The sequence below is a fragment of the Phyllopteryx taeniolatus genome, chromosome 14, assembly GCF_024500385.1.
Source record: "Phyllopteryx taeniolatus isolate TA_2022b chromosome 14, UOR_Ptae_1.2, whole genome shotgun sequence".
In the NCBI taxonomy this organism is placed as follows: domain Eukaryota; kingdom Metazoa; phylum Chordata; class Actinopteri; order Syngnathiformes; family Syngnathidae; genus Phyllopteryx; species Phyllopteryx taeniolatus.
In genome coordinates, this window is record NC_084515.1 from 391,186 (window position 1) to 407,648 (window position 16,463).

At 42.1% G+C, this 16,463-nt stretch overlaps 1 protein-coding gene across 2 annotated transcripts; it reads right to left on the minus strand.

The window, feature by feature from the left end:
• Positions 1–1,277: 1,277 nt before the first annotated feature.
• crema (cAMP responsive element modulator a) lies at positions 1,278–16,342 on the minus strand. Of its 2 annotated transcripts, XM_061797454.1 has the most exons (8): positions 16,196–16,342; positions 14,774–14,854; positions 14,595–14,663; positions 12,889–12,959; positions 12,695–12,822; positions 10,478–10,561; positions 3,120–3,282; positions 1,278–3,038 (listed from the first exon to the last, which is right to left on the minus strand). In XM_061797454.1, the coding sequence occupies exons 2-8, from the start codon at positions 14,840–14,842 to the stop codon at positions 2,894–2,896; spliced, it is 729 nt and encodes a 242-aa protein (XP_061653438.1). In that variant the 5' UTR covers positions 14,843–14,854; positions 16,196–16,342; the 3' UTR covers positions 1,278–2,893. The 2 variants fall into 2 exon arrangements, with proteins under 2 accessions (XP_061653438.1, XP_061653439.1); XM_061797455.1 differs by lacking the exons at positions 10,478–10,561; positions 12,695–12,822; positions 12,889–12,959; ... (1 more) ...; positions 14,774–14,854; positions 16,196–16,342 and adding an exon at positions 7,966–8,249.
• Positions 16,343–16,463: the final 121 nt, after the last annotated feature.

A 16,463-nucleotide genomic window follows, 5' to 3' on the forward strand; every position in this document is an offset into this window, starting at 1 on the left:
CATTAAATATCTTTCTAGTGTATACAATTAAATATAGGTTGAACATGATTTGCAAATCATTGTATTGTTTTTATTTATGTTTACCACAATGTCCCAACTTCATTGGAATTGGGGTTGTATATATATATATATATATATATATATGTATAAAACTAACCCATGACATTGCTTCAAATGTCATATTTTTCTAATATCCTCAATGTTAAACCACAGGATTGCAAAAAGAGTTGCTTGACAATGTACAAAAATTCTGAACTTTTGTCACATATTCATCTTTTGATCTGAAACCTAAATGTGTTCAGTTCACAACAAAAACAAAGGAATTGACCTCACCGTTCCAATACTTTTGCAGTATACATATATATAAAACCCATGACACTGCTTCAAACATCATATTTTTTTAACATCCTCAATGTTAAACCACAGAATTGGAAAAAGTGTCACTTCACAACGTAAAAACATGACACAACTTAAAGCTTACAATACACAATAATAATACGAATTACTATTGTTGTTTGACATTTTCCAGCTTTCAGAGTGTGCGTGTGCTTGTGTGTGTTTGTGTGGGTTTGTGTGCATGTGTATGCCTGTGTGTGGAAAATTCCACTCCATTCAGGCTGTCAGCGAATGGTTGGTTTGGTTGGGGCAACATCATAAGAAATATGTTCTTTTACAAGCAAAACAGCAAGAACAAATGTAATAAAAAGTGGACATAATTTATATTTTGATGTAATTGTAGCATTGAAGAGTCATTTGAATACTAAATGAATTAAGTATTCGTGTTGGCAGATGTTGTAATATCTGCAGAGATTTCAATTTAAAAAAGAAGCTGCAGGGTTCATTAAAATTATTTCCTGCGTCATCTGTTCTTATCCTGGTTGTCGTGGAAACCCCTAAAGAGCATCCTTTGTGGGTCACTAACACATTCACACATGCGCACGTGTGGATACACGTTTAATGACGTTCAACGGTTATGAAATGATGCTTTAAACACACATTTTCAGGATAAAACATTAGGAAGCAGGGGAGACCTAGTGTTTAGCACATCAGCCTCGCAGTGCTGGAATTCCTGGTTTGACTATTGACTTCCTGTGGGCAATTTGCATGGTCCCTGTGCTTGGTTTTTCCTCCCACTTTCAAAACATGCATGTTCCTTTGTTGAAGACTAAATTGTTCATTGGTGTGACTGTGAGTGGGGGTGCTTGATTGTCTATATGTCGCCAGATATCAACTGGCGACCAGTCAAAGCTGTAGAAAATGGATGGATGCACATTAGGAACAGCTCTCAACAACTTTATTTACACCACAAAGAAAAAAAATTGTACAAAAAGGACAACTGGAGCTCCTGTCTTGGTTAAAAAGTGTCACATTTTCTTCGAAACAATAATCATGACTGATAATCAACTGACTGGTTTTGATTGATTGTGCTTCGATAGACAATAAACCTTGATATCAATTAAAGCAACAATATGAAACAATTTAACTTGAATATCTTTGGGATGTTATTTCAGTTTATGTAACATGGAGAACAGCAGTGCTGTGCTGTTCAACTACAGCAACGATCTTTATTTATGTTGGTGGACCAGCCAGGAGACGTGTTGTTTTATTAGCTATATCATCACTGGTAACACTATTGTAGATGTCTCTATAGTGCCTGTACACATACAGCACAATAATCAGACATTGATGGTACAAAACAGACAAGCTTTGTTAGCATTTAGCATTATTAGTTTAGCTTACCATATTTAGCTTCCGATCATGTCTGTAAATGACTGACTGGTGAGTGATTGTGCTTTGATTGACGTGCAGCTGCGGCCTGCTGAGCTCATTTTTTTTTAAATAATACTTAATATTAGTCATGTATGTAACAATTGAACCCAAAAAAGAATAGCGTGAAAATCATTAGGATGCTATTCCAGTCTGGAGAATAGCATTACTGGTGCCTTGGCAACTCCTGGATCGCCTAACGGTCTATGATGTTGGTGGACCAGCCAGGACACAGTTTTATTAGTACTAGCAACAGTGCTAATGTTATTGCAAAAAGTTGTGTTGTTGTGGGTTCTTATACACACATACTACACTGATGTTACAAAACAAACAAACTTTGTTAGCATTTAGCACAAGTAGCTTTGCATCTTTAGCTTCTGATAAATTTGTGGTCGTGTCATCTTCCTTGATGGCTTTTGGAGTACAATCACTTTTGTCTTTTTGTTGACATTTGTAAGAATTTAGCTCTATATCGGAACATTTGTAGCAGCCAATCATTTCTGTCAGTCATTGGAGAGGGTGCTTTGATTGAACGCTACACTTAGGTTACAAAAAAGACGAGTTTTGTTAGCTTTTAGCACTATTAGCTCAGTATCTGTAGCTTCCAAGAATAATGTTAATGTTTCCATAGCAAACCCTCGCTTTGATCTTTGTTAGTACTAGCATCAGTGCTAAAATTACAAATTTGTGTATGGTGCATCTCCATGAACATGACAATGAACAGTTAGCATTTAGCGTGTATCTTAGCATCGGTAGCATCTTATAATGTCTTGGTTATGCAATATCTTAATTACACCTGTAAGGGGAGCCCTTGGCTACAAAAATAAAATTTACTAGCTGCTGAGTTAAACAGCTGGAAGTTAGCGCTTGCTACTTCGAAACACAAAAACTGGCAGAAACGAAAGCGAAAATGACACAAACGGTGCATTCAGGTGCCATTCCCGGGAGGCGTTTTACATCCTTATCCTTCAAGTAGAGTGCTTCTCAGAGTCCAGAGCAGAACGGTGTTCTCGGGACTCGAGGAGGGAGGTTGCGGCATGGTAGAGGCCTGAGCTAGCGGGCGTGGTCACAACAGTTTGGCGGGTTGCTGTGGCGGGAAACGACGGGTAGCAGTTATCGGGTGCTCTTACTCCCCCTTGTGGCAGTAAATGTCCTTGAGTGCCTTCAGTTCCTCAATCAGCGTCTTGTTTTGGTTCTCCAACACAGCAACACGGTTTTCCAGACACTTGACGTACTCCTTCTTTTTCCGCCGGCATTCTCGTGCAGCCTCCCTGCCAAAACACAACAAAGGGGATCATTTAAACACAGAAAATCCTGGAGACCGCAGACTGGTCGCCAGTCTATGCACCTACCTGTTTTTCATGAGCCGGACCTCTCGCTTGCGGGTGACTTCCTCGGCGTGGTGCGACAGTGGGCTGTGCGTAGCACCCTGAGATGCCGCGGCCATCACGATGCTGTGGGCCAGGCTGGAGGTGGGTGAGCGCAACTGGCAGGCGGGGATGTCTCCGGTGGCCGCTGTGGTGAGGACGCATGAAGCGTTGTTACCTCCACTAAGTATCAGTCACAGGAGACGTGAGATGTTGTTTTAATCAATTCTTGCTTGTTAGCTAATGCTAACTCAACAGATTCCTATGAAATTTGGGCTATGTTGGGAATCAACGACTCATTCTCTACTCTATAATCCCAATTTAGGGATTTTAATTTACAGTAAACCACCCAACATTTGTCGTTCAGCATTCCCAAATTTGCCTCTACAATCTTTGGGGGAACCTATCCTTAAACATCTCATCTAGTCACTGTTTATGTGCTCAGGTCAAAGCAATAAAAGGCAGCAACCATCTCATGGAATCTCGGTGCTGTTGTTTGGTTTAGTTCAAAGTGTTAGCTAGTGCGGATATTTGCTTTACTATGTGTAATTTCACATCAGTTTGTGGCAGAGGCTGACAGAGGAGTGGACTTCGACTCCCGATCCCTCCCACTCCAGAGAGATTGATCCCTCTCCCTCCCAATCCCAAGTGAGTGTTTTTTTTCTTTTCTTTACTTAACCAGGAAATATCCTATTCCTAATATTAATAAGAACCGCTTTTTCAAACACAAATCACAGTTACACAGTTAAATCCCACTCCCTCCCTTTCCCATAGAGATTGATACCATTCTTGAGCCAATATTTTACTGAATGCCGCCCCTTCTTTTCTCTGCTCCCGTCCACTCTTGGTGACTTCCGTTCCTGCCACTCCTGCTCCAGTCCAATTCTGTGATTAAATTCACTCCCATCCCACCTGGGGGGAAATCCCGAAAAAAATGTCAGCCTCTAGTTTATGCTAGCGTGTATTTCAGAATAGCATGCTAGCTAACACTATTAATGAGCCACATGTGAAGGTGAGTTGCGTGTTGAATAATTTAACTACAGTTTATGCAACGTGTTTGTGTAATGTGTTGCTAGATGTATGGCATTGAAGAGACATGAATAAGAACTGCAACTGATTATGTTAATAATCGATTACAGTGATTATTTTTCAATTAAATATATTTTTAAATATCCATCCAACCATCCATTATCTTTACCGCTTATCCTCACTAGGGTCGCGGGATATTTATTAAAAACCAGGACATTCTTTAATATTGACAGTGCAGAAAATGCACGAACAAAAATTTATTATGATTCAGTAACTGGTTTGGTGTGTCCATCCATCCATTTTCGGAGCCGCTTCTCCTCACTAGGGTTGCGGGCGTGCTGGAGCCTAACCCAGCTGTCATCGGGCAGGAGGCAGGGTACACCCTGAACTGGTTGCCAGCCAATCGCAGGGTACATACAAACAACCATTCGTACTCACATTCACACCTACGGGCAATTTAGAGTCTCCAATTAATGCATGTTTTTGGGATGTGGGAGGAAACCGGAGTGCCCAGAGAAAACCCACGCAGGCACGGGGAGAACATGCAAACTCCACACAGGCGGGGCCGGGGATTGAACCCGGGTCCCCAGAACTTTGAGGCTGATGCTCTATCCAGTCGTCCACCGTGCCGCTGGTTTGGTGTGTAATGTCAGAAAGATTTTTACCATTTTTTTCATCCATCCATCCATTTTTCAAACCGCTTATCCTCACTAGGGTTGCGCCGTGCTGGAGCCTATCCCAGCAGACTCTGGGCGAGAGGCGGGGTACGCCCTGAACAGGTCGCCAGCCAATTGCAGGGCAAATATAAACAACCATTCGCACTCACATTCACACCTACAGGCAATTCAGTGTCTTCAATTAACCTACCGTGCATGTTTTTGGGATGTGGGAGGAAACTGGAGTACCCGGAGAAAACCCACACACTAACCGGGAGGACATGCAAACTCTCCACAGGCGAGGCCAAATTTGAACCCGGGTCCTCAGAAATGCGAGGCACATGTGCTCACCCGTTCCACCTTGACCATTTTTTTTCCCCAAAGTAAAAGCAAATGTTTGTAAATGTTATTTTGATTCAACAATATGATAATTCATGAAGGACTACAGAAATCTGAGAATATTTACTGTTGAGAGTCTGATATCAGAGGATTTGGACAATTTTAAGAAACAATGTCTCTAAACGATTAATCGATTATCAAAATAGTTGATTTTGATAGTTTAATTTGACAATCAATTAGTTATCAATTCATTGTTTCACCTATATATATATATGTTTGGTCTTTGTCTTTGTTGTTTTAGATCACAGGTAAATAAATTAATCAAACAGAGGATAAGCGGTATGGAAAATGGATGGATGGAAGAATACCATTTTAAGTGTTCTGCCAACATTTTGTGGCAATCTATCGTCAATTATACAAACACCTTTTGGGTGTCGTGTCAATTCACCATATGCGAAACTCCCCGTGCCCCAACCCGGAAAACGGGATAGTTGGCTTCCTGTGTATGCTATGCTAACGAGCATGACTACAGTTTGATTACATGACTGTTTGAAGGTGTACTTGGAAAAATTATGTTTGCTTTATGGCTGGTGTCTTTAGACAAAATTTAAATACATGTATATCATCCATTCATTTTCTTTACCGCTTATCCTCACTCACTCGGGTCGCGGGCTGCTGGAGCCTATCCCAGCTATCTTCGGGCGGAAGGCGGGGTACACCCTGAACCGGTCGCCAGCCAGTCACAGGACACATAGAAACAAACAACCAATCGCACTCACATTCACACCTACGGGCAATTTAGTGTCTTCAATCAACCTACCACACATGTTTTTGGGATGTGGGAGGAAACCAGAGTGCCCGGAGAAAACCCATCAAGGCACGGGGAGAACATGCAAACTCCACACAGGTGGGGCCGGGATTTGAAACCCGGTCCCCAGAACTATGAGCAGATGTGCTAACCAGTCCCCCACCATGTATATCACTTATTCAGATATTATATGCTATATATAAATAAATCCTAAAAATCAAATAATGTAATCTTTGGTGGCTCTGTTGATGACATCTTGTGTTAAAAAAGACATTGTAGATGTTTCAAGTCTCTATGGTTGCTTTGCCACAGACCCCCCTTTTCCATTCACCCAAACAAGGAGGTGGTGCTCAGATATATTTTGCTGAATGCGGAAGTCGGGTTTCACATATACAGTACTCGATTGTGTCCAGATTTTCACTATTCGTGGCAGGGCTTGGTCCCTATACTGTATGATAGTTTGGGTTCACTGTAGTGTACTACATATAGTGGACCTATCAGTCAAATAAAAAATAGTTCTCGAATACGACTAGGGGCGGCACGGTAGACGACTGGTTAGAGCGTCTTCCTCACAGTTCTGAGGACCAGGGTTCAATCCCCAGCCCCGCCTGTGTGGAGTTTGCATGTTCTCCCCCTGCCTGCGTGGGTTTTCTCCAGGCACTCCGGTTTCCTCCCACATCACAAAAACATGCATGGTAGGTTGATTGAAGACTCTAAATTGCCCATAGGTGTGAATGTGAGTGCAGATGGTTGTTTGTTTATATGTGCCCTGCGATTGGCTGGCAACAAGTTCAGGGTGTACCCCGCCTCCTGCCCGATGATAGCTGGGATACAACCTTGTGAGGATGAGCGGCTCAGAAAATGGCTGGATGGATATTACCAGGGTACCGTTAGTTACGTGACTGCTCTCGCATCATTACAAAGTACCAAATCATCAATAAAATCAGCTGGTGGACCTTCTACAATAAATACTGAACAAATAAATAAATTATAAAAATATTATATTGGCAGTAAAGAAAATGGATGGGTGAATATAATGTTTTAATATGGCTACATTATATCACAATAGAAACTAAGCACTTTATGTCCATCTTTGTTGTGATGTGTTGCTCTATTTAAAGAGATTCAAGTGATTCAAGTTGTTCACTACTTTTCAAGATGTATTGTAGCTACAATGAGTGCGCTATCTAGGGGCTTATCTATACTCACTACACATTCCTGTAAAATGCCCAACTTACTATATAGGGCACGATGCAGTATAGTTGATAGGGAGTGATTCCCAACACAACCCATGTCTGTGTGAAACAACAGGTGTGTGCATTTGATACATTAGGTCAGAATAAAGACATTCTGATAATTTCCTCCTTCATTTCCTTCATAGGATAATAAATAAAAATGTCAGCTTTGGAAGGGTGAGTCAGCGTAACCACAGCCGCCCCTCACTCACACACATAAAGTGATAACAGAGGGATGTGCTGACGTCACTGCATGAGTCTCCCCTCCTCCTCCTTGCCTTCCAGGAAGCATCGATGACGTCAAAGGAGCACATTCACCCAATCGCCTGCACCCCCCCCCCCCCCTTTTCTGCCTGACAACAACGTGTTGCTCGCTACCAGATGGGAAAACACAACTTTTTAGGCACACAACAAAACACAACTAGCACGACGAGTAGTGTGTGTGTATATACGTCTAACGTAACTTCACATTTAGTGTAATAAAACTCGTTTCAATAATAAGAAGACAAACTTTAGCAACGATATCCCGGTGGAACACACTGGTACACTTTATTATTTGCAAGGTGGCACAAGTGCGCATGCACGAGTTAGGACCGGAAGACGACAAGAACGAAAAAGAAATACAAAACGCGAATCTTATACACGAAAAAAAAAAAAAAAAAAACCGAAGATGATTAAGAAAACAACACATAAAGACGAAGTGGAGGAAGAAGAGACGAATGAGTGATACTCCTAAAAAATAATAATAAAATAAAAAAGTTTACCGGACTCGGTCTCATCACCAGTGACGGCCATTCTTGTTCCCCAGAGAGCCAGAACCGAACACAAAGAGAAGAAAGGAAACCACCAACCACCGGTCTCGCTGGCCGGCTGAACTCCGAATGGCGCTCCGGTCTCGCTCGCTTCCTTGACCGACTTGTGTTGTTTCTCTCTGGCCGCTCGTCAACTTTGCGGCCGGATTACAATTACCGGCATTGGCGTCACCATGACGTCACCGACGGCCGTTTAAGTCAGTGCAGACGCGCTGGGTTGCCCCCCAGTATCATAATGTCAAAGGGGGAGGCGGAGCGGGGTTATTTTTAGCAGGAGTGACGCAATTGGAGAGGCGCGACAAACAAGAGGGCGCTCTGATTGGCTGCTTCCACACAGGGAGGCGGGGCGAGCGGCCAAAGAAGATGACTTGTGTCAAGTTAGGAAGACGTGCGAGTTTTACCCAACTTTTAACTCAAAAAGACTAATCTATCAGTGTGGTGCAGAGTAGTTGAACATCAGTGCAAACTACAAGATAGATAATAATAATTTTGTACACTGAATAATAAAAAAATATGTTTATAATATATTCTAAATAATAATAGTAATTATTATTATTATTATTATGTTTTCCCATAGGCGACACGGTGGACGAATGGTTAGAGCGTCAGCCTCACAGTTCTGAGGACCCGGGTTCAATCCCCGGCCCCGCCTGTGTGGAGTTTGCATGTTCTCCCCGTGCCTGCGTGGGTTTTCTCCGGGCACTCCGGTTTCCTCCCACATCCCAAAAACATGCATTAATTGGAGACTCTAAATTGCCCGTAGGCGTGACTGTGAGTGCGAATGGTTGTTTGTTTCTATGTGCCCTGCGATTGGCTGGCAACCAGTTCAGGGTGTACCCCGCCTCCTGCCCGATGACAGCTGGGATAGGCTCCAGCACACCCGCGACCCTAGTGAGGAGAAGCAGCTCAGAAAATGGATGGATGGATGGATGTTTTCCCATAGTGGATGAGTTGACGTTAAAGACAACCCAATATAACAAACTGTTGCAGAACCAAGAGGAAGACTTAAACGCACATCTTCAATTTGAGCAAACTAGCCTTGAAACCATAATCTCATTGTGAAACCCACACCCTGTCTTGAAACCATAATCAAACCTTTGTTTGAAACCCTGACTTTAAAAATTAACGCCACCTTAAAACCTAATTGTGCCTGAAACCCTACTTTGAAACCTTGACCCATGCTTAAAACCTACATCCCTTATATGAAACCTTAAACCATAATTTGAAACCCTACTTTGATACCCAAACTTGAAACCGCAATTCTGGCTTGAAACCCTACTTTGAAACCCTAACTTGAAACTTTGACCCAGGCTTCAAACCATATTCCTTGTTTGAAACCCTACTTTGAAACCCTAATCCTGGCTTGAAATGATGATATAACCTTTGTTTGAAACTGTAATTTCATACAATAACCCTGCCTTAAAACCCTTATTTAAAACCCTAACTTTGCCTTAAAACCCTACTTTGAAACCTTGACTCATGTTTCGACCTTACCCCTTGTTTGAAACCTTAACTCTGGCGTAAAACCCTAACTTGAAACAATAACACTGACATGAAACCCTACTTTGAAACCCGAACTTGAAACTTTGACCCAGGCTTGAAACCCCACTCCTTGTTGGAAACCCTAACCCAGGCTTCAAACCGTAATTTGAAAACCCTGAGGGCTTATTGCTTGACCATCATTTTAAACCTTAACCACCGTGGAAACCCTAACCATTGTTTGATACCTTAACTCAGACTTTAAACCTGAACTTGACACCATATTTTAAGAGGCAGTGACGCAACTGGAGAAAGTCAACAAACAAGAGTGTGCTCTGATTGGCTGATTCTCAACAGGGGGCGTGACTAGTGGCCAAAGACAATGTCTTGACTTGTGTCAAGTTGGAAAGATGTCTGAGTTTTAACAAACTTTTTAACTAACCAGCAAACTTTTTTTTTTTTTTTTTTTTAAATCAGTCATTGTAGTTTGTAGTGTAGTTAAGCACCATTGCAAACTACAAGCACAATGATAAACATTTTGTTTCTTAGCATTATTATGATTTTCTGTATTGAATGTGATGAGATTGTGTAATCCGCAGGTCAAATAGAGGGAAATGGACTCTTCTTGTTTGTTTTATATATTTCACCTTTAATCCAAAAGGCTTCTTCAACACCACAAAAACATTACCGAGTTTGCTTCTCAGGAGTTTTTCCTTAGGGTCTCCAAACATCACGTACCGATACATTTCAAACTCACCAAAATTTTCAGTCAACAACTGGTTCACCCCAAGGGCAAAACCCTGAGAAGCAAACCAGCAGTGTTGTTTATGTAGTGCAGTGCAGTGAGGAAAGTAATCACCCCTAAATGGAGAGACTAAGCAACCCCTACATAAATGGATGGCACAACATAGGAGAGCAGTTTCTCGACTTTGAAACCCTACTTTGAAATCCTACCCTGACTGGAAATTCTACTTAGAAACTATACCTTGTATGATCATCTGTCCTGCATGGATGTAGAACTGGTGGGCGCTACCTGGTGAGGCGGCGGCAGCGCTCTGCGAGATGGCAGCTGTGGAGCAGGAACCTCAACATTATGAGCATTATCAGAGGACATCTACGACATCATTACCTGATGTGTGTGTGTGTGTGTGTGTGTGAGTGTGCGTGTGTTTGTGCGTGTGTGTGTGTAGAGAAAGCGAGAGAGAGAGAAAGAGAGAGAGAGAGATAGAGAGAGATAGAGAGAGAGAAAGAGAGAGAGAGAGAGCAAAGAGTGTTTCAGTAGTATATGCAAGCGAAAAATATGTTTATAGTGTGTTTGAGAGCATTTCAGTAGTGTGTGTGAGTGTTTCAGCAGCGTGTGTGAGAGAAACATTTTGGGGTTGTGTGAGAGCATTTTAATCTAGTGTGTGTGAGAGAATTTAAGCAGTGTTAGGGGAAAAAAGTCAGTGCGCAAAGCGCTTTACAAAGCCTCACATTCACCCACTCACACACACATTCATACACTAATGGGCGGCTGCTGCCATGCAAGGTGCTGCCAGGCCCACTGGGAGCAAATTAGGGTTCAGTGTCTTGCCCAAGGACTTCGACATGCGGACAGTCGAAGCAGCGATTCGAAACAGTAACCCTTCGGTCACCGGACGACCCGCTCTACCTACTGTGCCACAGCCGCCCAAAAGTGTATATGGATGAAAACAAATTCAGTAGAGGGCGTGAGAGCATTACAGGAGTATGCGCGAGAGGAAAAAGGTTTAGTAGTATGTGTGAGAGTGCTTTAGTATAGCGTGTGAGAGCTTTTCAGCAGTGTGTGTAAGTTTTTTTTCAGTATGCCTGTGAATATTCTCATTCATCCAGGTCATTTCATTCTTGGGGCATTGAATCGATCGCAACTGGACTGTTCTGTTTGTCTTAGAAGATGTTTCGCTTCTCATCCGAGTAGTCTTCATTAGTTCATGCAACAAGGCTTATTTAGGACGTACTAGCCAATGTTTGTGTGGAAAACTCAATAATTTATGTTGTTTCAGTAGTGTGTGCCTGAAATTGGCTGGCGACTGGTTCAGGGTCTACCCTGCCTCTCGCCCAGAGTCAGCTGCGATAGGCTCCAGCACGCCCGTGACCTTAATGAGGATAAGCGGTGTGGAAAACTAATGAATGAATTCACTAGTGTGTGCAATGTTTCAGTAGTGTGTGTAAGAGTGTTTGAGTAGTGTGTGAGAGCTTCACTTGTGTGTGTGTGTGCACAAGTGTTTCAATAGCGTGTCAGCGGGAAAAAAAATTCTGTATTCTGTGTGGGAGCATTTCATTAGTGTGTGTGAGCGCTTCAGTAGTTTGCATGAAAGCATTTTAGTAATGCGTATGAAATGTTTCAGTATTATGTATGTGAGCAAAAATGTTTCAGTCGTGAGTGTGACAGTATTTTAGAAGTGTGTTTGTGAGAGTGTATTAGTAGTGTGTGTGTGTGTTTTTTATTTTTTATTTTTTTTACTTTTTTTTGGAGTGTTTCAGTAGTGTATGTGAGAAAAAAACATTTCAGTCGAGGGTGACAGTCTTTCAGGAGTGACCATGAGAGTCTTGCAGAAGCGTGAGTGGAAAAAAAAATGCTTTAGTCTCTATAAGAGCATTTTACTCGTGGGTGTCAGAGTGATTCAGTGCATGTGAGAGTGTTTTCGTAGTGTATGTAAGAGAAAAAACACCTCAGTAGAGTGAAGAGCATTTCAGTTGTGAGTGTTATAGTAGCGTGTGAGAGGGGATAAAAATTATGTAGTGAGAGTGAGAGCATTTTACGAGCATGTGGTAGTGTTTTAGTAGTGTGCATGAGTGTTTGTGCATGTGTGGGCGGAATTGTATACCGCATGAGAGCATTTTAGTAGTGTGTGAAAGTGTTTTAGTAATGTGTGAGAGCATTTTAGTATTCTGTGTTAGTGTTTCACCTATGAATGTGAGACTGTTTTAAGAGTGTATTTGAGTGAAGAAAATGTAACTTGTGTATGTGAGAGTGTTACAGTAATGTGTGTGTGTGGTAAAAAAATATCACCAGTGTGTGTGAGAGCATTTTAGCATTCTGTGTGAGAGCGTTTCACATGTGTGTGACAGTGTCTCAGGAGTGAATGTGAGTGAAAAAAATGTAACCTGTGTGTGTGTTTCAGTAGTTTATGTTGCAACTGAGAATTGTATTGTTCCGCTATGCTAAGTGTTTTGCGCTTACCATATTGTCCCGAGCTCATGTGGTAGCTGATCGGCGCCAATAAGGTCGAGTCGTGCTCCTCCTCAGTCATTTCCTCGTCCGTTTTGGAAACGTTCTGTGAGTCTGAGGAAAGCTCGTTGAGGATTTTTCTGCAGATAAAAACATGGTTAGGTTTCATGCTAAGTTGTGTTAGTGGTGTTAGCATGTTATGTTACCGGTAAGAAGAAGGCTGCGTGTAGAGCAACTGCCGTCTCTTGTGAGAGTCTCCGTCTGACTCGCTCGCCATCTGAACATGACGACGACACAACAACAAGACACTTGAAACCCCAACTTTGGCTTGGACTCTAAATTAAAGGTCCCGTATTTTGGGTGTTTAGACCTTCATAGAGTGACTCTCTAACATGGACTTAGTATAAAATTGTCAATTTCATAAAAAAAAAAAAAAAAACACATTGGTTTTGTCATGCAAGAAAAGGCCCCTTTGATAGCTACTGTACTTCTGTTTGACCCAGTTTTGTATCCGCTTTATCCATATTTGGCTACGACCGCCCCCTTTCCTCTGATTGGTTGCCTCCGTGGAGAAGACCCACTTGTGAGAGAGCACACGTGTTTGTTATGTTGACATCACTGGCTTGGGAGTGGAGAGATCTGCGGAGATCTTCACTAGTGACGTAGATAAACTTGAGAAATTGAAATGACCTGAGTTCAGGGCCCTTGGTAGAAAAACGTCTGGAGCTCAGGATTGTGTGGACGATTTTAATTCTAATTTTAATTCTTTACTGAGCCACCATACAGACAATTTACATCACTAATACTAGAAAAAGTTGGTTTGGCAAAATACCGGACCTTTAAAAAATTAACCTCACTTGAAACCCTGACCCCAAAGAATAAACTGTGTTTGACCCCCTAACCCTGGCTTCAAACTTATTGCTTTGAAAGTCTTAAACCTGGCACGAAACACTAATCCAGACTTGAAATTGGAACCCTAACCCTAGAAAGCCTTCTTTAAAACCCTAGCTCTTACTTCAAAACCCTGCCTTGAAAACTTAATTTACTGTAATACCCAAACCTGAAACACAAATCCTGTCTTGAAAACCTTATTTGAAAGCCTAATCCTGATTTGAAACTCCAATTTGAAACCATTACCCTTCTTTGAAACCCTAACCCTACCTTGAAAACCTAATTTAATACCTCAATTGAAAACCCTAATTTGAAACCCCAACCTTTATTTCCAACCCTAACTCAAGCTTGAAACCCTGTATTTGAAACCCTAATCCAAGCTTGAAACACTTACTTGAAACCCTGGCCTTTGTTTGAAATCCATCCATTCATTTTCTGTACGGCCTATCCTCACTAGGGTCGCGGGCGTGCTGGCGCCTTTCCCAGCTATCCTCGGGCGATAGGCGGTCGCCAGCCAATCGCAGGTCACATATAAACAAACAACCATTCACACTCACATTCACACCTATGGGCAATTTAGAGTCTTTAATCAACCTCGCATGCATGTTTTTGGGATGTGGGAGGAAACCGGAGTACCCGTAGGAAACCCACACAAGCACGGGGAGAACATGCAAACGCCACACAGTCAGGGCCGGGATTTGAACCCCGGAGCTCAGAACTGTGAGGCAGATGTGCTAACCAGTTGTTCACCGTGCCGCTCCTTATTTGAAATCCAAACTTGAAACCCTAACTCTGCCTTAAACTCTAATTTAATACTCCAACTTGAAACCCAAACCCTGGCTTAAAGCCCGAATTTGAAACTGTAACCTTTGTTCAAAACCCTAACGAGAAACTCTAACCTTGGGTTGAAACCCTAATTTTAAATTCTAACTCTGGGTTGAAACCCTTCTTTAAAACCCTCATTTGATACTGTAAACCAGACTTGAACCCCTACCTCTGGACCCTTGTGTAGTGTTCTTACTTGGGTGGTTTGTGGTGACTGTATGACTGAAGACTTATGCAGGAACCGGACCGTGCCCCCAGGAGAAAACTACCAGCACACATAAGGACACAACATTATTGCCGGTAATATTTCAAATTCACACCATATTGGATGAAAAGTATGCGTTCCGAACTGAACCAAAGTGGTACGGCATTTACTTGTGAAGGAGACATTCCATCTGGGTGCACTTCCTCGTCTGGCGTTGAGTCGTTGGCGCTATCGTCCATCGCTGCTCGCCTCTGACCACAAACAACACCAGAATGACCAAAAAAAAAAGAGCATCTTTCACTGTGTTTTCAACTGAAAATGGATAAAAACGCTCATTGTTCTTTTAGATTGGAGCCAGAAAATGTAAACGTGTGTAGTAGTGTTTGTACTAGTGGTTAGCACATGCGTCTTGCACTTCTGAAGTTATAAGATAGAATCCGTTTTTTTCCTCCTACATTCCAAAACATCCTAGGTTCACTGAGGACTAAATTTGTGTGAAAAGTTGCTGATCAATACGTCTACAGTTCGTCTATATGTACCCTGATATTAACTGGTGACCAGTCACTTGTTTATCTATATATGGCCTGGTATTAACAGGGGACTTCTCCGTTGTCTATATGTCCATGTAAAAAAAATAAAATTAAAAATTAAGGGCGCGGGCAGCACGGTGGGTGACTGGCTAGCACATTAGCACATCTGCCTCACAGTTCTGAAGACCTCGGTTCAAATCCAGCCTCGCCTGTGTGGAGTTTGCATGTTCTCCCCGTGCCTGGATGTTTTTTTTTCTGGGTACTCCGGTTTCCTCCCACATTCCCAAAACATGCATGGTAGGTTAACTGAAGACTAAATTGCCCATAGGCGTGAATGTGAGTGCGAATGTTGTTTGTCTCTATGTGCCCTGCGATTGGCTGGCAACCAGTCAGGGTGTACCCTCCGCCTCTCGCCAAGAGTTAGCCGGGATAGGCTACAGTACGCCTGCGACCCTAGTGAGGATAAGCTGTACGGAAAATGAATGAATGAATGAATGAAGGGCGCTTGAGAAAGATAGTGACATAAAACTTTCACAGAGTAATTAACAAACATCTAACTAAAATCTAAGTGATGTTGGAATTGATTAGTGAAAAACATTTTCTAACATGAAAGACAGAAAACTGTATTCCTAATAGCAAATAAATAAATAAATATACTGTATTTAAAATGTAAACCTTGACTTGAAACCCTAATCATGGCTTCTAACCCTAATTTGAAACCCTAACCAAACAAATCACCATAACTGAATAAAAAATCTGGATTAATAATAGATATATTATTATATATAAAGGCATCCATCGGAAATGTATTTATACAGTAGTTCCATTAAAGCACTGGGTTTATATTTTGATCCAAAAGTTTGGGGTTCCTGTTTTATTTTGAAGATACAACTTCCGGCCTGGTTGAATTGACGTCACAGCGTTTAACTTGACATAGAAAAAGTGCTTCCTGCTGACTCATCTCCGACGGTTTCCAGCTGCAACTCGTGTGGAATTTTCATGTGAAATCCGTGCCTCGATGATCAATCGATTGATTGGCTGATGGATTGATTTGTAACTTACCCTAACTTTGACGCCGTGCTCGTCGTCACTGGTGACGAAGTGTGACTGCGCTCGCGTCGATTCACGTCAGCGACGACGAGCCGGATGACGACGACCAAAAGAGAGAAGCTGTTAAGACAAAGAGTGCTTGTTGGCCAGAAAAAAAACGAGAGGTCACCGCCAGTACTTCCGGGTTCGCCATTAAAGCAAAATCACGATTTTGAAATTCACAATCTTGTCGTCTTTTGGGCCAGTGAGGATAAGCGGTATGGAAAATGGATGGATTATT

Bases quoted from the DNA above. Each gene is read 5' to 3' on its own strand.
- crema (XM_061797454.1), bottom strand. From the start codon at position 14,842: ATGGACGATAGCGCCAACGACTCAACGCCAGACGAGGAAGTGCACCCA. The intron at 14,664-14,773 runs GTAAATGCCGTA...GTGTGCTGGTAG, and splicing joins ATGGAATGTCTCCTTCACAA to TTTTCTCCTGGGGGCACGGT. The intron at 3,039-3,119 runs GTAGGTGCATAG...GTGTTTTGGCAG, and splicing joins GTCCGGCTCATGAAAAACAG to GGAGGCTGCACGAGAATGCC.